Below are 15530 nucleotides of genomic sequence, written 5' to 3' on the forward strand. Positions count from 1 at the left end.
AAAAAAAAAAAAAAAAAAAGAGAAAATTTTAAATCGGGTATATTTAAAACATATATTTCTAGACATTTATTACTGGCATATGGAAATAATGTTTATTATCTAATATTATAATCTCTGACGTGATCACTATCATTTCTTTGGTTTTTAAAAGTTTTCTGCATTTGTGTGATTATGTCACATATATTTATTGATTGACATAAACCTTAATACCTTATAATATAATAAAGAAGTGGAAACCTCTACATTAGAATTTAATTAAAAAATGAAAAACTTCCAGTTAGAAGACCAACATAACCATTGCTATAAATGCAGAAATAAAAAAAAACTTACAACAAAACCACAGCTCGTATGAAGAAATAAAAAAAAGAAATAAACAAAAAGTTAACTACAAATTCATGTGTATGATGAGATTGGAGAGCTACAGAAGACACTAAGATTAGATGACCTAAAATTCTAAGAAGAAATAGACCTCTGTAGGTGAGGTGAATCTGAGCTCTCATTTCATTCATTCTTTTTTTTTTTTTTTTTTTGTTTCCATGGAATTTATTTTGTTAGACTGTAGTAGTTTCTAGAAAAAAATTCTTTAATTTTTCTAGAAGTTTCTAGAAAAAACATTTTTAACGAAGGACTGCAGATGATTCTAAGTTTTGAGTAAAAGTGTGGTTGAGAGAAGCAATTTTATGCTTTTTTGTGTGTCAGATTACATATATAATAAAACTAAAAGCCATGTAATGGAATAAAAATTGTTTTAGACAATATACTATTAGATACCTAAATACAATATAGTTTTAAAAATAAAATCATATGTATATGATCATATGTATTCCTACGTATATTAGTCCCCCCTCATCCAAAAATTCCCTTTCTGTGGTTTCAGTTACCTGTAGTCAACCACAGTCTAAAACAGGTGAGTGCTATACAAGAAGATACTTTGAGAGTGAGAGAGACCAACCACATTCACATAACGTTTATTACAATATGTTGTTAACACTGCTCTATTTTATTATTGTTATTAATCTCCTGCTATGCCTAATTTATACATTACACTTTATCATAGGTATGTATATACAGAGAAAACTGTGTATAAAGGGTTTGGTAGTATCTGAGGTTTCAGGAGTCCACTGGGTATCTTGAAACACATCCCAAGAGGATAAGGGGGAACTACTGTACACAAAACTGAAGCTATACAATAACGAGAAACACTGAGAGGGCAAATCCAAGTATAAGTGAATACATTTCTCTGAATTCCCAGGTTTCATCAAGTGTCAAAACCATCAATCTTTTAGTCCTTTTCTTGTATGTTATTCTGTATCCGCATTCTCTGGATCTGATTGGATTCCTGTATTTTATTTCATTTTCTGTGTGACATTCTCCACATATATACATATACATGTATGTATGTACATGTGTATTTCATTGGTTGTTGCTTTGGGAGTTGAATGTCCTTTTGGATGTCCATTTTTAGCCCCTACACAGCACAGGGAAATTTCTTACTCTGCACTTTTAAACACAACCCAGCTTGTCGTTATCGCATTTAGTTCTGTAGCGAAAGTTGCTGAAGTTGAGTGTTGACAGGGTTTCTGTGTTGGGCCAGGCAGAAGTAACACCACTGGGAGGAGAATCCAGCTGAGTCTGGCAGTTGCTTGGAGCTGACTTAATAGACTGGACAAGAGCTGAGCTCATAACAGCAGGCTAGATTTCTCCTTAGTATATTTGCTGCGGTCTTGGGAGAGAAAGCAGCCGAGAGAGTGTGCCTGATAAGCAGAGTGAAACTTCTCACTTTTTAATGGGGCTTCCCATCTCCAATGCTGCACTAGTTGTCCCTTACGTATGTCCTAGACATGGCCCTTGGCTCCCACCACTGAATTTCCTACTGAGCTTCCCAGCCCCAGCTCTGCCTTTGGTCAACATAATCTACTTCTTGACTGCATGGTCTCTTCTGAATGACATTCTCTCTCAGATCATTTTCAGGTGTATGATACAGGTAGATTAAACCTTTGGGGGCTCATCCATACCCTACTGAGTTAAACAAGAATGTGTGGTATGACCCAAGGTGCATTTGAACTGTAACTTCACCAACCATTGAATCGCTAAAGACTGAGAGTCCTGGGTGATGCTCCACATTCTCATGAGCTTGCGGTGGCTCAGGGCACAGCCTTGAGTGCCAGGAAGGGGTTCCTTCAACTCTGTGATTCTTCCTAAGAAATACATTAGAGCTTACACATGGATTTACATCTTAAACCCCACCCACCAGCATCAACATCCAACTTATGAGCCACAGAGCTTGGTCTTGAGTCCAGAGCTGACCTCTACTGTGTGCCCCTCATGTTCTTATTTACTGTCCTATGCCTATGTCTAAAGGCAGTTTTTCTTTGGGGGTGGCGGGGGGAGGGATATTAGCTTTTCTATCATCTTGTATTGAACATATATTTTTATGATTTCTAATTCTTCCAGACTTGGTGTTTTACTTTCAAAATACAGCTTGGAATTGAAAAAACTTTTTATTTCAACAGTCTGTGACAAAGACTGTTCAAAGACACTTTGGCACTAGGCCTTTGTTTTTGAAGAGATTTACAAACTCTATCCAGCAGCCCAAAATAAAAAACATAAAGAGTTTTCCTTTGCTACTCCCTTGAAGACAGTAGTATGAAATCCTGGGCCTGTCCTGCACTGGAGAAGGTCTTGCGCTAAAAGAAAGTGAAAGTGGAGAAGTGGGGTAAATGAAGTGGGAGTGGAAAGTGGGAGGTGGGAGAGAAAAAGTGCCTTACGTCACCAAATATTATCATGCTGCGTGCATACTCGCACCTGCTTGACCAAGTAAAGCAACCAAAAACATCTTAGTTTTGCATTGTCATGAATAAGCTGCTATTATGTGGCTCTTAGGCTGAATGAATTTAATTGATGAATGTACACAAGGCAGGGAGGAAGAGCATGAGCTTTTACTAGACTTTCTCTTCTATCACATCTGGTTGCTTGAATGCTCCATTCTGCTCCTGGTACTGCCATGTGAAAACAGCTGCAGCTGAGGAGGTTGAATGAGTGGTTGTTGAGTTGAAGCTGAGGCATGCGTACACCCTAACCCTCAGGGGCAAGCTCTTTCCCTGAGTTCTTTGACGTATTTCCCTTACACAGACTCAGAGAATCTGCTAAGCTGCTCCCCAGACACGCAGCACATGTGGACACCTGAGCCACTCCAACAGGGAAGGTTCTGTTTCAGGCTGTATCATTCTGCGAGGAGATCGTGTACCTTGGATGCAGAAATAAATCCCAACATTCTTAGCCTTGTCTCTGCTGACTTTCAGTGTGAAGTCTGTGCCTGTTCTACTGCCACTGAACCTGTCGGGAACCCCAGAAAACTGGTTGGAAGCCTCATAGATCAGGAGCTGTGAAGGCTTCCTTGGCTTCTGCAGGTACCAATTCAAATAGGTGCATTCATCTCTATGCAGGAGGTGCTAACTAGACCTGCAAAAGATGGAGGCCGGCTCTCCAAAGGTGACAGGCAGAGGTGGTGAAGTCTGAGTCATCACAATAACCCCACTGGATCCTGAAATATTGAGAAAAAAGTACAAGATTATGTACAAATATTATGTTATTTGCATAATTTTCCTTTTGTTAATTATTTCAGGCTATGTCATTTTTATGTGACTGTGATTTGGTTTATATCTCTAAATACCGAAATTTTTAAGAGAAGAGATTTACAAGACATACAGGAACTTCCAGGGTTCTCCTACATCCTCTTTCTGTGTTAGAATCTTTCCCAGAGCACAGGTCCTTGTTCCTTCTTGCATCTTCCTCACGTTCACACATCTAAATATCACATGCCCCATCCTAGAGAACAAGATTTGCACATCTAACGTGTGAACAGAACACACATGGGAAGCAGTGGGGCCCCTGGAGCTCACCGTCCCACCTCATTCTCCTCCCTCATCTCCTTCTTTCCTTACCAGGGACCCAGAGCATTAGCAGCCCCAGGAGCTGAGCAGCAAGCCTCACTGTGAGGTGAACTGAGGAGTCCTAATCAGCCAAGGCAAGGTTAGAGCTGAGCTTTTATCTCAGACTCACAAGGGAAGGTTCTCCCTAGGGAACAATATGCAAATTCCCTGGTGGGTGCAGCAGTGTGGAAAAAGCCAACTGAAGGGTGGAGGTCCTCTTTGTTTGATAAAAATGACAAAGTATTTTCTCTCTCTGGAAGAAAACACACAGAGATTAAGTCCATTCCCCTGCAGGAGTGGGCAGAAGGATCCCACTGTAAAAGTCGAGATTTATGGTGAGGACACAGTGCACGTGGTCCTGCCCCTCTAAGAAAGCATCACAGATCTGACGATGTAGAGATGTTTGTTCATGTCAGTCTCTGGGAGGTGAAGGGGCACCCTGTTTGGTTCCTTTCTAGCTAGTCTAAAGATGGAAACAGCTTCCAACTTGTCTAGTACTGATCTTCACAGTTGCATTCCTAATGACAGCATGGAGTTGAACTAGTTTAAAGTTATCTGGTAACTGCTATTACAAAGTAAACTGTTTAAGAATGTTAGGAACAAGTGTTAGAAATGGTCTTTTCCTAGACATAGTGAATTAAACTTCATGACAGTGCTCAAGTCAAAAAAACTTGGCAGGGAATAAAACATCTGCTTCTTTAAGCTAGAGAGTTAATATCTTTGTTTAAGGTAGAGTGAAAAAGGAAAGGACTTCATGCCTCAGATAGTGAATTGAATATAAAATTTCTTGTAATTAGTTGTTATAAACTGGTGGAGAGCCTATTCTCTCTCTTTCTCTCTCTGTGTGTGTGTGTGTGTATGTGTATATATGTATTTATACATATGTGTCTGTGTGTATGTATGTCTATCTATCTATCTATCTATCTATCTATCTATCTATCTATCTATCAATACAAATCCACACCAGATTAATCAAAAATTTCTTAAGGGAAGAATTCTCTAAGGATAGTAGGACAGAATGAACAAGGGATAATTTTATATATTTTCTGTGACTGATAACAGAAAATTCTTCCCATATCTTTTCTTTCTTGTCATGTAGTTTGGATAGCCACAGTCAAGAGTTCACAGTTGAAAAGGGGATTTCGTATGTTAGAAAAACAGGAATTGAATGAATTATTTCAATGTCTTTCCTTGGGATGTCATCGAAGCTCATCATTGTGGAAGAGGAGGCTGGGTCAGAACTGGTCAGGGTATTAATTTCAGACTTCTTGCCTCCAAAAATGTGAAAGAAAAACTTTGTGTTGTTTTCAGTCACCAAGTTTGTGATACAACAGCTCTAGGAAATTTATGCATCCGCTATCCAATATGGAAACTTGTATTGGGGGAAAATGAGTAAGAATTTTGTAGTTTTTTTTTTTTCCCTACTATTCTATTGAATAGTAGTAAATTCAAATGGACTTTAAAAAACTTTTGGCCAGGTGTGGTGGCTCATGCCTGTAATCCAAGCACTTTGGGAGGCTGAGGTGGGCAGATCACCTAAGGTCAGGAGTCTGAGACCAGCCTTACCAACATGGTAAAACCCGTCTCTACTAAAAATACAAAATTAGCCAGGCATGGTGGCAGGCACTTGTAATCCCAACTACTGGGGAGGCTGAGGCAGGAGAATTGCTTGAACCTGGGAGCTGTAGGTTGCAGTGAGCCGAGATCACGCCACTGCATTCCAGTCTGGGCAACAACAAGCGAAATTTCATCTCAGACAAAACAAAACAAAACAAATACTGCTTTTTTTTGGTATATATATATATATATATATATATACACACATATATATTTATTGCATTTTAGGTTTTGGGGTACATATGAATAACATGCAAGACTGTTGCATAAGTACACACATGGCAGTGTGATTTGCTGCCTTCCTTCCCATCACCTATATCTGGCATTTCTCCCCATGCTATCTCTCCCCAAAACCCCATCCCCTGCTGTCCCTCCCCTATTTCCCCCTGACAGACCCCAGTGTGTGATGTTCCCCTCCCTGTGTCCATGTGTTCTCATTGTTTAACACCCAACTATGAGTGAGAACATGTGGTGTTTGATTTTCTGTTCTTGCATCAGTTTGCTGAGAATGATGGTTTCCAGGCTCATCCATGTCCCTACAAAGGACATGAACTCATCGTTTTTTATGGCTGCATAGTATTCCATGGTGTATATGTGCCACACAAGAACTTCACAAAGCATGCACAAGTTTCAACAGCTGAATTGACCAAGAAGAATAAAGGCTATCAGAGGTCGGAGATCAATTCAATGAAATAAAATGAGAAAGCAAGATTAGAAAAAAAAGGGTAGCAAGAAATGAACAAAGTCTTCAAGAAATATGGGGCTATGTGAAAAGACCTAATCTACGTTTGATAAGTGTACCTGAAAGTGACGGAGAGAATGAATCCAAGCTGGAAAATACTCTTTAGGATATTATCCAGGAAAACTTCCCCAACCTAGCAAGGCAGGCCAATATTCAAGTCCAGGAAACACAGAGAACACCGCAAAGATATTTCTCAAGAAGAGCAACCCCAAGGCACATAATCGTCAGATTCACCAGGGTTGAAATGAAGGAGAAAATACTAAGTGCAGCCAGAGAGAAAGATTGGGTTACCCACAAAAGGAAGACCATCAGACTCACAGCAGATCTCTCAGCAGAAACCCTACAAGCCAGAAGAGAGTGGGGGCCAATATTCAACATGCTTAAAGAAAAGAACTTTCAACCCAGAACTTTATATCCAGCCAAACTAAGCTTCATAAACAAAGGAAAAATAAAATCCTTTATGAATAAGCAAGCACTCAGAGATTTCATCACCACCAGGCCTGCTTTACAAGAGCTCCTGAAAGAGGCACTAAGCATAGAAAGGAACAACCAGTACCAGCCACTTCAAAAACATACCAAATGGTAAAGAGAATCAACACAATGAAGAAACTGCATCAACTAATGGGCAAAACAGCCGGCTAGCATCAAAATGGCAGGATCAAATTTACACATAACAATATTAACCCTAAATGTAAATGGGCTAAATGCCCCAATCAAAAGACACAGACTGGCAAATTGGATAAAAAGCCAAAACCCATCAGTGTGCTGTATCCAGGAAACACATCTCACATGCAAGGATACACAAATACTGCTTTTGCACAATATTTTTACATACTTGAATTTAAGAGAATATTCCTATTTTTTAAAATGAAATTAATATAGTACCCTTGCAAGTCCCCAATTCTGATTGTTTTATTTTATAATTTGTTGTCTTGAAAGGTGTAGAAAATGTAAATGTTATAGAATTTTTTCTTAGACAAGTGCTTTGAAATTTTTCTGTATTATCTATAGATGGAAAGTTAAGATACTCTTATTTTTTTTTACTTTATTTTATTTTTATTTATTTTTATTATTTTTATTGCATTTTAGGATTTGGGGTGTATGTGAAGACCATGCAAGATTGTTGCATAGGTACACACATGGCAGTGTGATTTGCTGCCTTCCTCCCCTTCACCTATATCTGGTATTTCTCCCCATGCTATCTCTCCCCAGCTCCCCACCCCTTGCTGTCCCTCCCCTATTTCCCCCCAACAGACCCCAGTGTGTAGTGCTCCCCTCCCTGTGTCCATGTGTTCTCACTGTTCAACACCCACCTATCAGTGAGAACATGCGGTGTTTGATTTTCTGCTCTTGTGTCAGTTTGCTGAGAATGATGGTTTCCAGGTTCATCCAAGTCCCTACAAAGGACACGAACTCATCGTTTTTGATGGCTGCATAATATTCCATGGTGTATATGTGCCACATTTTCCCTGTCCAGTCTATCATCGATGGGCATTTGGGTTGGTTCCAGGTCTTTGCTATTGTAAACAGTGCTGCAATGAACATTTGTGTGTCATGTGCAGAAAGCAGAAACTGGACCCCTTCCTGATGCCTTACACTAAAATTAACTCCAGATGGATTAAAGACTTAAACATAAGACCTAACACCATAGAAACCCTAGAAGAAAATCTAGGCAAAACCATTCAGGACATAGGTGTAGGCAAGGACTTCATGACCAAAACACCAAAAGCATTGACAACAAAAGCCAAAATAGACAAATGGGACCTAATCAAACTCCACAGCTTCTGCACAGCAAAAGAAACAGTCATTAGAGTGAATTGGCAACCAACAGAATGCGAAAAAATTTTTGCAGTCTACCCATCTGACAAAGGGCTGATATCCAGAATTTACAAAGAACTAAAACAGATTTACAAGAAAAAAACAAACAAGCCCATTCAAAAGTGGGCGAAGGATATGAATAGACACTTGACAAAAGAAGACATACATGAAGCCAACAAACACACGAAAAAATGATCATCATCACTGGTCATTAGAGAAATGCAAATCAAAACTACATTGAGATACTGTCTCACGCCAGTTAGAATGGTGATCATTAAGGTACTCTTATTTTTAAAGAAAAACCTGTTTCTTATTTGTTAAGAAACCATGCTGTGACCCAGACAACAAAACTGTCCAGCTGCCAAAGCTGGTTATTTTACACTGGACACAAATAACAAAAGTTGACAAAGGGGCATAACCTCCACGAGATTATTGGGGAGAGGTGAGCAGGCCTCTGCAGGTCTCCAATCTTGTCCATAGTCAACTGAGTGATAAAGGACTTATACAGTTTAGTTTTACTGTAGTTTTGTCTTTGTTGCCAGATCTGTTATTTTGGGCTCAATAAAACTGGAATCCAGTGTGCAATTTGTATGACCTGGGAAGACTGACTTGTTGGTGGAAATGTTCACATTGGTTATCCTGGAGTCAGTGTTCATGGGGTGGAGAGTGTGATATGGTTACACATCCTATAGATTTTGAGTTATAGACTTTGTCAGTCCAAATACCTCACTCCCACACTAATTTGGACAAACTTGGAGACATTCAGTAGCCTGTTCCCTATCTGGTTCCTAAAGGACGTTCTTTCTAATTAACTACATTAGAGTTTGTCATTGCATAAAAATTGACATCGATCTACCCAGCTGAAGTAGTTTATCTGCAGATTAGCTGGAGTGGAATCCTGAGTTCAGAGGCACCTTTGATTGAGGTTGGGCACTTTCTCTAAATACCTGTGATTTGCAGCTCACTAGAACATAAATTCACAGATAAATACCCTAGTTAACAGAGAGCTCAGGAAAAGCTCTGTGAATGTGTTTACTCTCAGAGTGCATATGCTCTCTCTAAACAACATGAGTAGCAGGTGTGTTAACTTTCTTGACTTTTCTGGATCCTCAAGGCTGCCCTCTATTTGCTGAATCCGAATGAACAATAGTAAATGAAATAAAAAGAAGTGAGTTTTGAGCTAATTGGAGCAGTCACAATGTAAAATTAAAATATTTAACAAAAATCTAGAGAATATGATAACTTGTTAGAAACTTACTTGGGCAGATCTTACTCATTTTTAGTATCCTTGCCCCCAGAAATTACCAGCCTTCTCAACCCAGACACTGTTTGGGTTTTTCATATTATGGTATCCTAGTAGACCTAGGTAAAATTGGAAACAGGTTATAAGAATGTATGTAAATATTCCACATCAGAAAAATTTCCCTAAATTATCCATTTATGGAAATATAAAAAGGAAAAGCATATTGTTATAGAGCAATTAAAGCTCATATTTGATGGTCAATAATGTTTCTGGCTGAGTGCTAAAGTTTTTTTTTTGAGATGGACTTTCACTCTTGTTGCCTAGGCTGAAGTGCGATGGCGCAATCTTGGCTCACTGCAACTTCCGCCTCCTGGGCTCAAGAGACTCTCCTGCCTCAGCTTCCCGAGTAGCTGGGATTGCAGGCATGCACCACCATGCCTGGCTAATTTTATATTTTTAGTAGAGATAGGGTTTCTCCACGTTTGTCAGGCTGGTCTCGAACTCCTGACCTCAGGTGATCTGTCCGCCTTGGCCTCCCAAAGTACTAGGATTACAAGCGTGAGCCATCGCACTTGGCCTGAATGCTAAAGTTTTAAGGTCAGACAAATAAGTTTCTTTGGATACAAAATACCCTCAGATGTTAATTAAATCCAGTTGGTTGATGGTGTTCCTGTTTTTTTTTGTTTGTTTGTTTCTTGTACTTTGCACATAATGTCAAATTTGTTATTTATTTCCCTAAATATGCTTTCATGATCCCAAATATGAAGTCTAGGCAGACTTTGCTCTGTTATTTCTGTTGTTTCTCCTTCATGCTCCAATCATCTTATTGCATTTGTATGTCAAGAATCTCTGACTTCGTGGGCTATTGGCCCTTTGAAAATTACTCGTAAAGTTTCTTGAAAACTTAGAATGGTCATGCCCTCCTCCAGAGGGGTTTTCATTTGGATGCCACTCCAGAAAACTTATCTTAAAGCAATTTCAAAACTAGAGAGTTCTAGACCCTTCTCAGCCATGCATTCTTCGAGTAAAAGTCCTTGAAAGTGTTGGTCTGCAGCCACTACTTTCCAAAGAATCTGTGTTTTTCTTCTCCATTTCCCAATTAACCTGGAACCCTCTTTTCAGTTCCTAGCAGTTGTAAAAGAAGTTTCTGGTTTCTTTTTGGTTCACTCTTATTTGATATTAGAGCCCTTCTTGCCCCTAGCTTAAAGTCCCACAGGATTTGCCATATAAGTGTCTTCTGTTCTCTGGCCCAGACATAGCCCTGAAGCCAGATCTCAAGTGTTTGCAGTTTTCTTAAATACTTGCAGGGTAAAAGTGGCTTTCGAGGTGAGATGTATTTTAAACATTTTGTCCATAAGCTGTCATTTTATTTTCCTCTTTTTCCATTCTCTCCCTTTGCTATCTTCCTGTCTCACCCCTTTGCCGCCTCCCTTCCTTTCTTTGTTGTTTTAGTTTTTTCCCCAGCATGTTTTATTATTTTACCAGAATTATTGATCTGAGGAAATTAGTCTATCGTTTCTGGAAACTCAAATCATTTAAATATATTTCTGATGTAAAACTAAGTCTATTCATTAGATCATTTAGTCATGTGCAGTGAGCTTCTGAATTCTTAGAGCTTCTAAGTTGAGTTTTGTGTCTTTTCTAGTCACACAGTCACATGTTCTATGATGATATTTTTGGCTTTTGATTTGCATTGGATACTTTCACAATCCACTGCTCATGAAATTTGCTTCTGTACTCTCTGGCTGCTTTGGATAGGCCCCTTTCAGGCTACAGTCCCAGATTTTATAAAAGGGACCTTTGCAACATGTATCAGGCAGGCAGCGGCAGCAAGATGGTGTCACAGACCCAAATTGTCGTGTCCCTGTTGCTCTGGGTCTCTGGTGAGAAACTGAAAAATGCTGCAGTCTTTTAAGAGTAATATCTGTGTAGAAAACAAAATTAAGATGTAGTGGGAAATAGTGACTATTTCCAATATGGACCCACTTATGTGCTGACTTGTAATACTGTAAGAAAGCACATTTTAAGTGACATATTTCAATGTATATAAGGTAAAGTGTGTGTAAGTTTATGTATAATTATTTTCCATTTCTGATTGCAGAGACCTATGGGGACATTGTGATGACCCAGTCTCCAGACTCCCTGGCTGTCTCTGGGTGAGAGGGTCACCATCAACTGCAAGTCCAGCCAGAGTCTTTTATCAAGCTCCAGAAACTACTTAGCCTGGCACCAGCAGAAACCAGGACAAGCTCCTAAACAAATCATCCTCTGGGTGTCCACCCGGGTGTCTGGGGTCCCTGACCGATACAGTGGCAGTGGGTCTGGGTCAGATTTCACTCTCACCATCAGCAGCCTGCAGGCTGAAGATGTGGCAGTTTATTACTGCCAGCAGTTCTACAGCGCTCCTCCCACAGTGCTTCAGCCTTGAACACAAACCTCCTCCCCAGGCCTCAGGCCAGTGGGTCTTCCCTGCAGCAGCTGCTTTCTCTGCACACAGCTCCAAACATGCATGCTTCCTTTGTCTGTCAAGGAGGTCACGTCTCTTCACGTATTCCTGAGGGAGTTTGAAGGGCACAGGATAAAATTAAAAGATTTGGCTTTTTCTGGATCTCTTTTTGTGAAAGATTACTGAAGAAAAATTTTGTGATCTCTTACAGACATTGCCAAGAATTTTTGTGTCACAAGAACCTGTGTGTTTTAATGGGCAGATCACATGACTGAGTCAGTTTAAGATTTATGTTTACCCTCTAAAGAAGGGTCCAGTGAGTTTTACACCCTCCTGGATCATTCTCTCTTCTATGTACCTCCTTGACTCTGGAAAGTTTCCATTTGGATTCCTTATTTTCCTGGTCTCTTTTATCTGCAGTCAACTTTTAACTTTGGTCCTTCTTGACATTAAACCCTTGATTCCTCCTATTTAAAACCTCCCACATAGAAGGTAGTACCTTTGTCTTGCTTTTTCCTTCCACAGATCCTATTTTCCAACCAAGCCTTTCTGGTCAATGTCATTGAAAATACTTTTTTCCATTCTGCCTCCTTTTTTCCTACCCTTTCCTTTTGCATTTTATTCAGTCCTACTCATTCTTTAAATTCTCTAAAATTCTTTAACTCTATCACTTAAAAAAATACATGACATCATTTCCCATTACCTTTTCTTATCATTTGTCAACTTTCTATTTCAATTTATATTTTGGACACCTGAGTTTACCTTTATGACTGAAGGAAATTGTGACTTTTACATCCTCTATAACTTGAGTTCTTTGGATAACACTTAATTAACATGACCATCTCAGTGTAAAAAGGGAACTCCAGTTATTCTAGTAATATTTCCCCATCCTCTGATGAGCTACCTGAGTTAATAAAATTTAGCTTCAGGAAAGATCACAGCACATCTGAGCACTCTTAGTTATACAACAGTTTCTCATAACAAGAACCAAGAAGGCTAAGTAGACACAGCCAGAAGGTGCATCTGCCTTGGAGGGGCCAGGACACAGGAAGACTGGAGCACTCCTAGCAGATCTTCAGAGAGAAGGTATTGAGAGTTGAGGGAGGGAGGATACAGATGTTGGGGTGAAGGAAGAGGAAGCTGGGAACCCTGCATGGGGCTACCACACATAGGGATTTTTCCCTAGCCCCCAGTGACTCCTGCAGAAGGAGCCAGTTGAGCAGGTAAAGAGTAACCTGCTCGCTCCACAGGCCTCTGGAAATCTATCAGCCAGAGACTCTACGTCCCCTGTGGACACTTGAGCTGACTGGGAGAGTGCAAAGCCCAGGGGGTTTTTGCAGAGCTTCTGTAGTGGAGCATCCCCCAAGGCTCACCTTCCGTAAGTACCAATTCAAATAGGTATATCCATCACTATGCAGGAGGCTCTGACTAGACCTGCAGGAGATGGAGGCTGGCTCTCCAGGGGTGACAGGCAAAAAGAGTGGAGTCTGGGTCAACAAACTATCCCCACTGGATCTTGAAATAATGAGAGAGAAGTGCAAGGTTGTATACAATCATTGTGTCAGTTTCATAATTTTACTTTTGTTAATTATTTCAGTGTAAATCATTTTTGTGTAATTGTGATTTGGTTTATAGCTCTAAAATCCAATTTTTTTTAAGAACAGAGGGTTGCAATACACGAAGAAATCTCCAGGACTCTCCTCCAACATCCTCTTCTTTCTGTGTCGAGCGTTCCCCAGAGGACAGGCCTTTGTTCCTTTTGGAATCTTCCTCACTCTCCCAGATCTAAACACGACATGCCTGAGCAGAAGACGAGCACATCCGACATGTGGACAGAACATACGTGGGATACAAGGGAACACCCAGGGCTCACCCTCCCACCAAATTCTCCTCCCTTATCTCTCTTCTTCCCTTATCGGGGACCCAGAGCATTAGCAGCCCCAGTTGCTGAGCAGGAAGCCTCATTTTGTAAAGGTAAACGGAGGAGTCTTGATTGTTTAAGGCAAGGTTGGAGCTGAGCTTTTATCTTTGACTAATAAGGAAAGGTCTTCCCTAGAGGACAATATTCAAATTCCCTGGTGGGTGCAGAGGTGTGGAAAAAGCCAACAGGAGGGTGGAGGGCCTCATTTGTAAAAAAAAAAAAATGCATAAAATATTTTCTCTTTTTGCAGGAGAACCAATAGATATCAAGCCAATGCTGCTTGCAGCAGTGAGTAGAAGGATCCAACTGTAAAAGTCTGGATTTGTGGTGATGACAGAGTGCACAATGTCCCGCTCCTCTAAGAAAGTATCAGAGACCTGATGATGTAGAGATGTGTGTTCGGATCAATCTGTGGAAGACGAATGGCCACAGTGTTTGGCTTCCTTGGTAATTTAAAGAAGGTAACTGTTCCTAACTTGTCTTGTACTGATCTTCACAGTTTCCTCCCAATAATAGCATGGAATTGAGTCAGGTTCAAGAATTGTCTCGTATCTGTTGCAACCAGGTTAACTGTTTAAAAATGTTAGGAACAAATGTTAGAAATGGTCTTTTTCTGGCATAGTGAATTACACTTCATGAGAACACTCAAGTCAATACAACTTGGCAAGGAAACAAATCTGTCTCTTTAAGCTAGAGAATTAATAGCCTTATTTAAGAGAGAGGAAAAGGGGAAAGAAAAGGCAGTACATATACAATTTCTTGTAATTAGTTTCTGTAAAATGATGAATATCCTATATTTCTCTCTGTCAAGATGAGCCAAATAATTTCTTAGAACTTCCTTTATAAATATGTGTGCTCTTGTGTTGGGTGCAAATATATTTAGGATAGTTAAGCCTTCTTATTGAATTGGACCTGCTACCATTATGTAATGCTTTTTTTTTGGTCTTTTTTGATGTTTGCTGGTTGAAAGTCTGTTTTGTCTGAAACTAGGATTGATACCTCTGTTTCTTTTGTTTTCTATTTGCTTGATAAATTTTTCTCCATCCCTTTATTTTGAGCCTATGGCTGTCATTGAATGTGAGATGGGTCTCTTAACGATAATATACCATTGGGTCTTGCTTCTTTATCTATTTTCCACTTGTGCATTTTATTGGGGCATTTAGCTCATTTACATTCAAGCTTAGTGTTGATATATGTAGATTTGATCCTGTTGTCATGTTGTTCACTGGCTACTATGTAGGCTTGTTTGTGCTGTTGCTTTACCACGTCACTGGTCTGTATACTTACATGTGTTTTTGTAGTGGCTGGTGATGGTCTTTTCTTTCCATATTTAGTGCCTCTTTGGGATGCTCTTGTAAGGCAGCTCTGGTGGCAGGAATTCTCTTAGCATTTGCTTGTCTGAAAAGGATGGTATGATGGTATTTTTCCTTTGCTTATGAAGCTTAGCTTGGCCAGATACGAAATTCTTGATTGGAACTTTCTTTTCATTAAGAATGTTGAATATAACCCTGCAATCTCCTGTGGCTTATAGAGTTTTTGCTGAGAGGTCTGCTGTCAGTCTCATGGGCTTCCCTTTGTAAGTGACCTGACCTTTCTCTCTAGCTGCCTTTAACTTTTAAAATTTCATTCTGACCTTGGAGAATCTGACGGTAATGTGTCTTGGGGATGATCTCTTCATAAAGTATTTTTCAGGGTTTATCTGCATTTTCTGAACTTGAATGTTGGCCTCTCTAGTTAGGTTGGAGAAGTTCTTATGGATGGCAATTCTGAAATGTGTTTTCCAAGTTACTTCCATTTTCTCCATCTCTTTC

The 15530-nt window shown here is 39.8% G+C and overlaps 1 protein-coding gene across 1 annotated transcript in view; it reads right to left on the minus strand.

The window, feature by feature from the left end:
• Positions 1 to 13626, minus strand: part of LOC119472403 (immunoglobulin kappa light chain-like) — a 52168-nt gene extending 38542 nt beyond the window's left edge. The window contains exons 1-3 of the mRNA XM_037741384.1: positions 13574 to 13626; positions 13172 to 13313; positions 3230 to 3401 (exon numbers count right to left, since the gene is read on the minus strand). Coding sequence (XP_037597312.1) covers positions 3230 to 3401; positions 13172 to 13313; positions 13574 to 13626 — 367 coding nt within the window. The remainder of the gene's footprint in view (positions 1 to 3229; positions 3402 to 13171; positions 13314 to 13573) is intronic.
• Positions 13627 to 15530: the final 1904 nt, after the last annotated feature.

The sequence above is a fragment of the Cebus imitator genome, unplaced genomic scaffold (genome assembly GCF_001604975.1).
Source record: "Cebus imitator isolate Cc_AM_T3 unplaced genomic scaffold, Cebus_imitator-1.0 Scaffold99, whole genome shotgun sequence".
Classification (NCBI taxonomy): Eukaryota; Metazoa; Chordata; class Mammalia; order Primates; family Cebidae; genus Cebus; species Cebus imitator.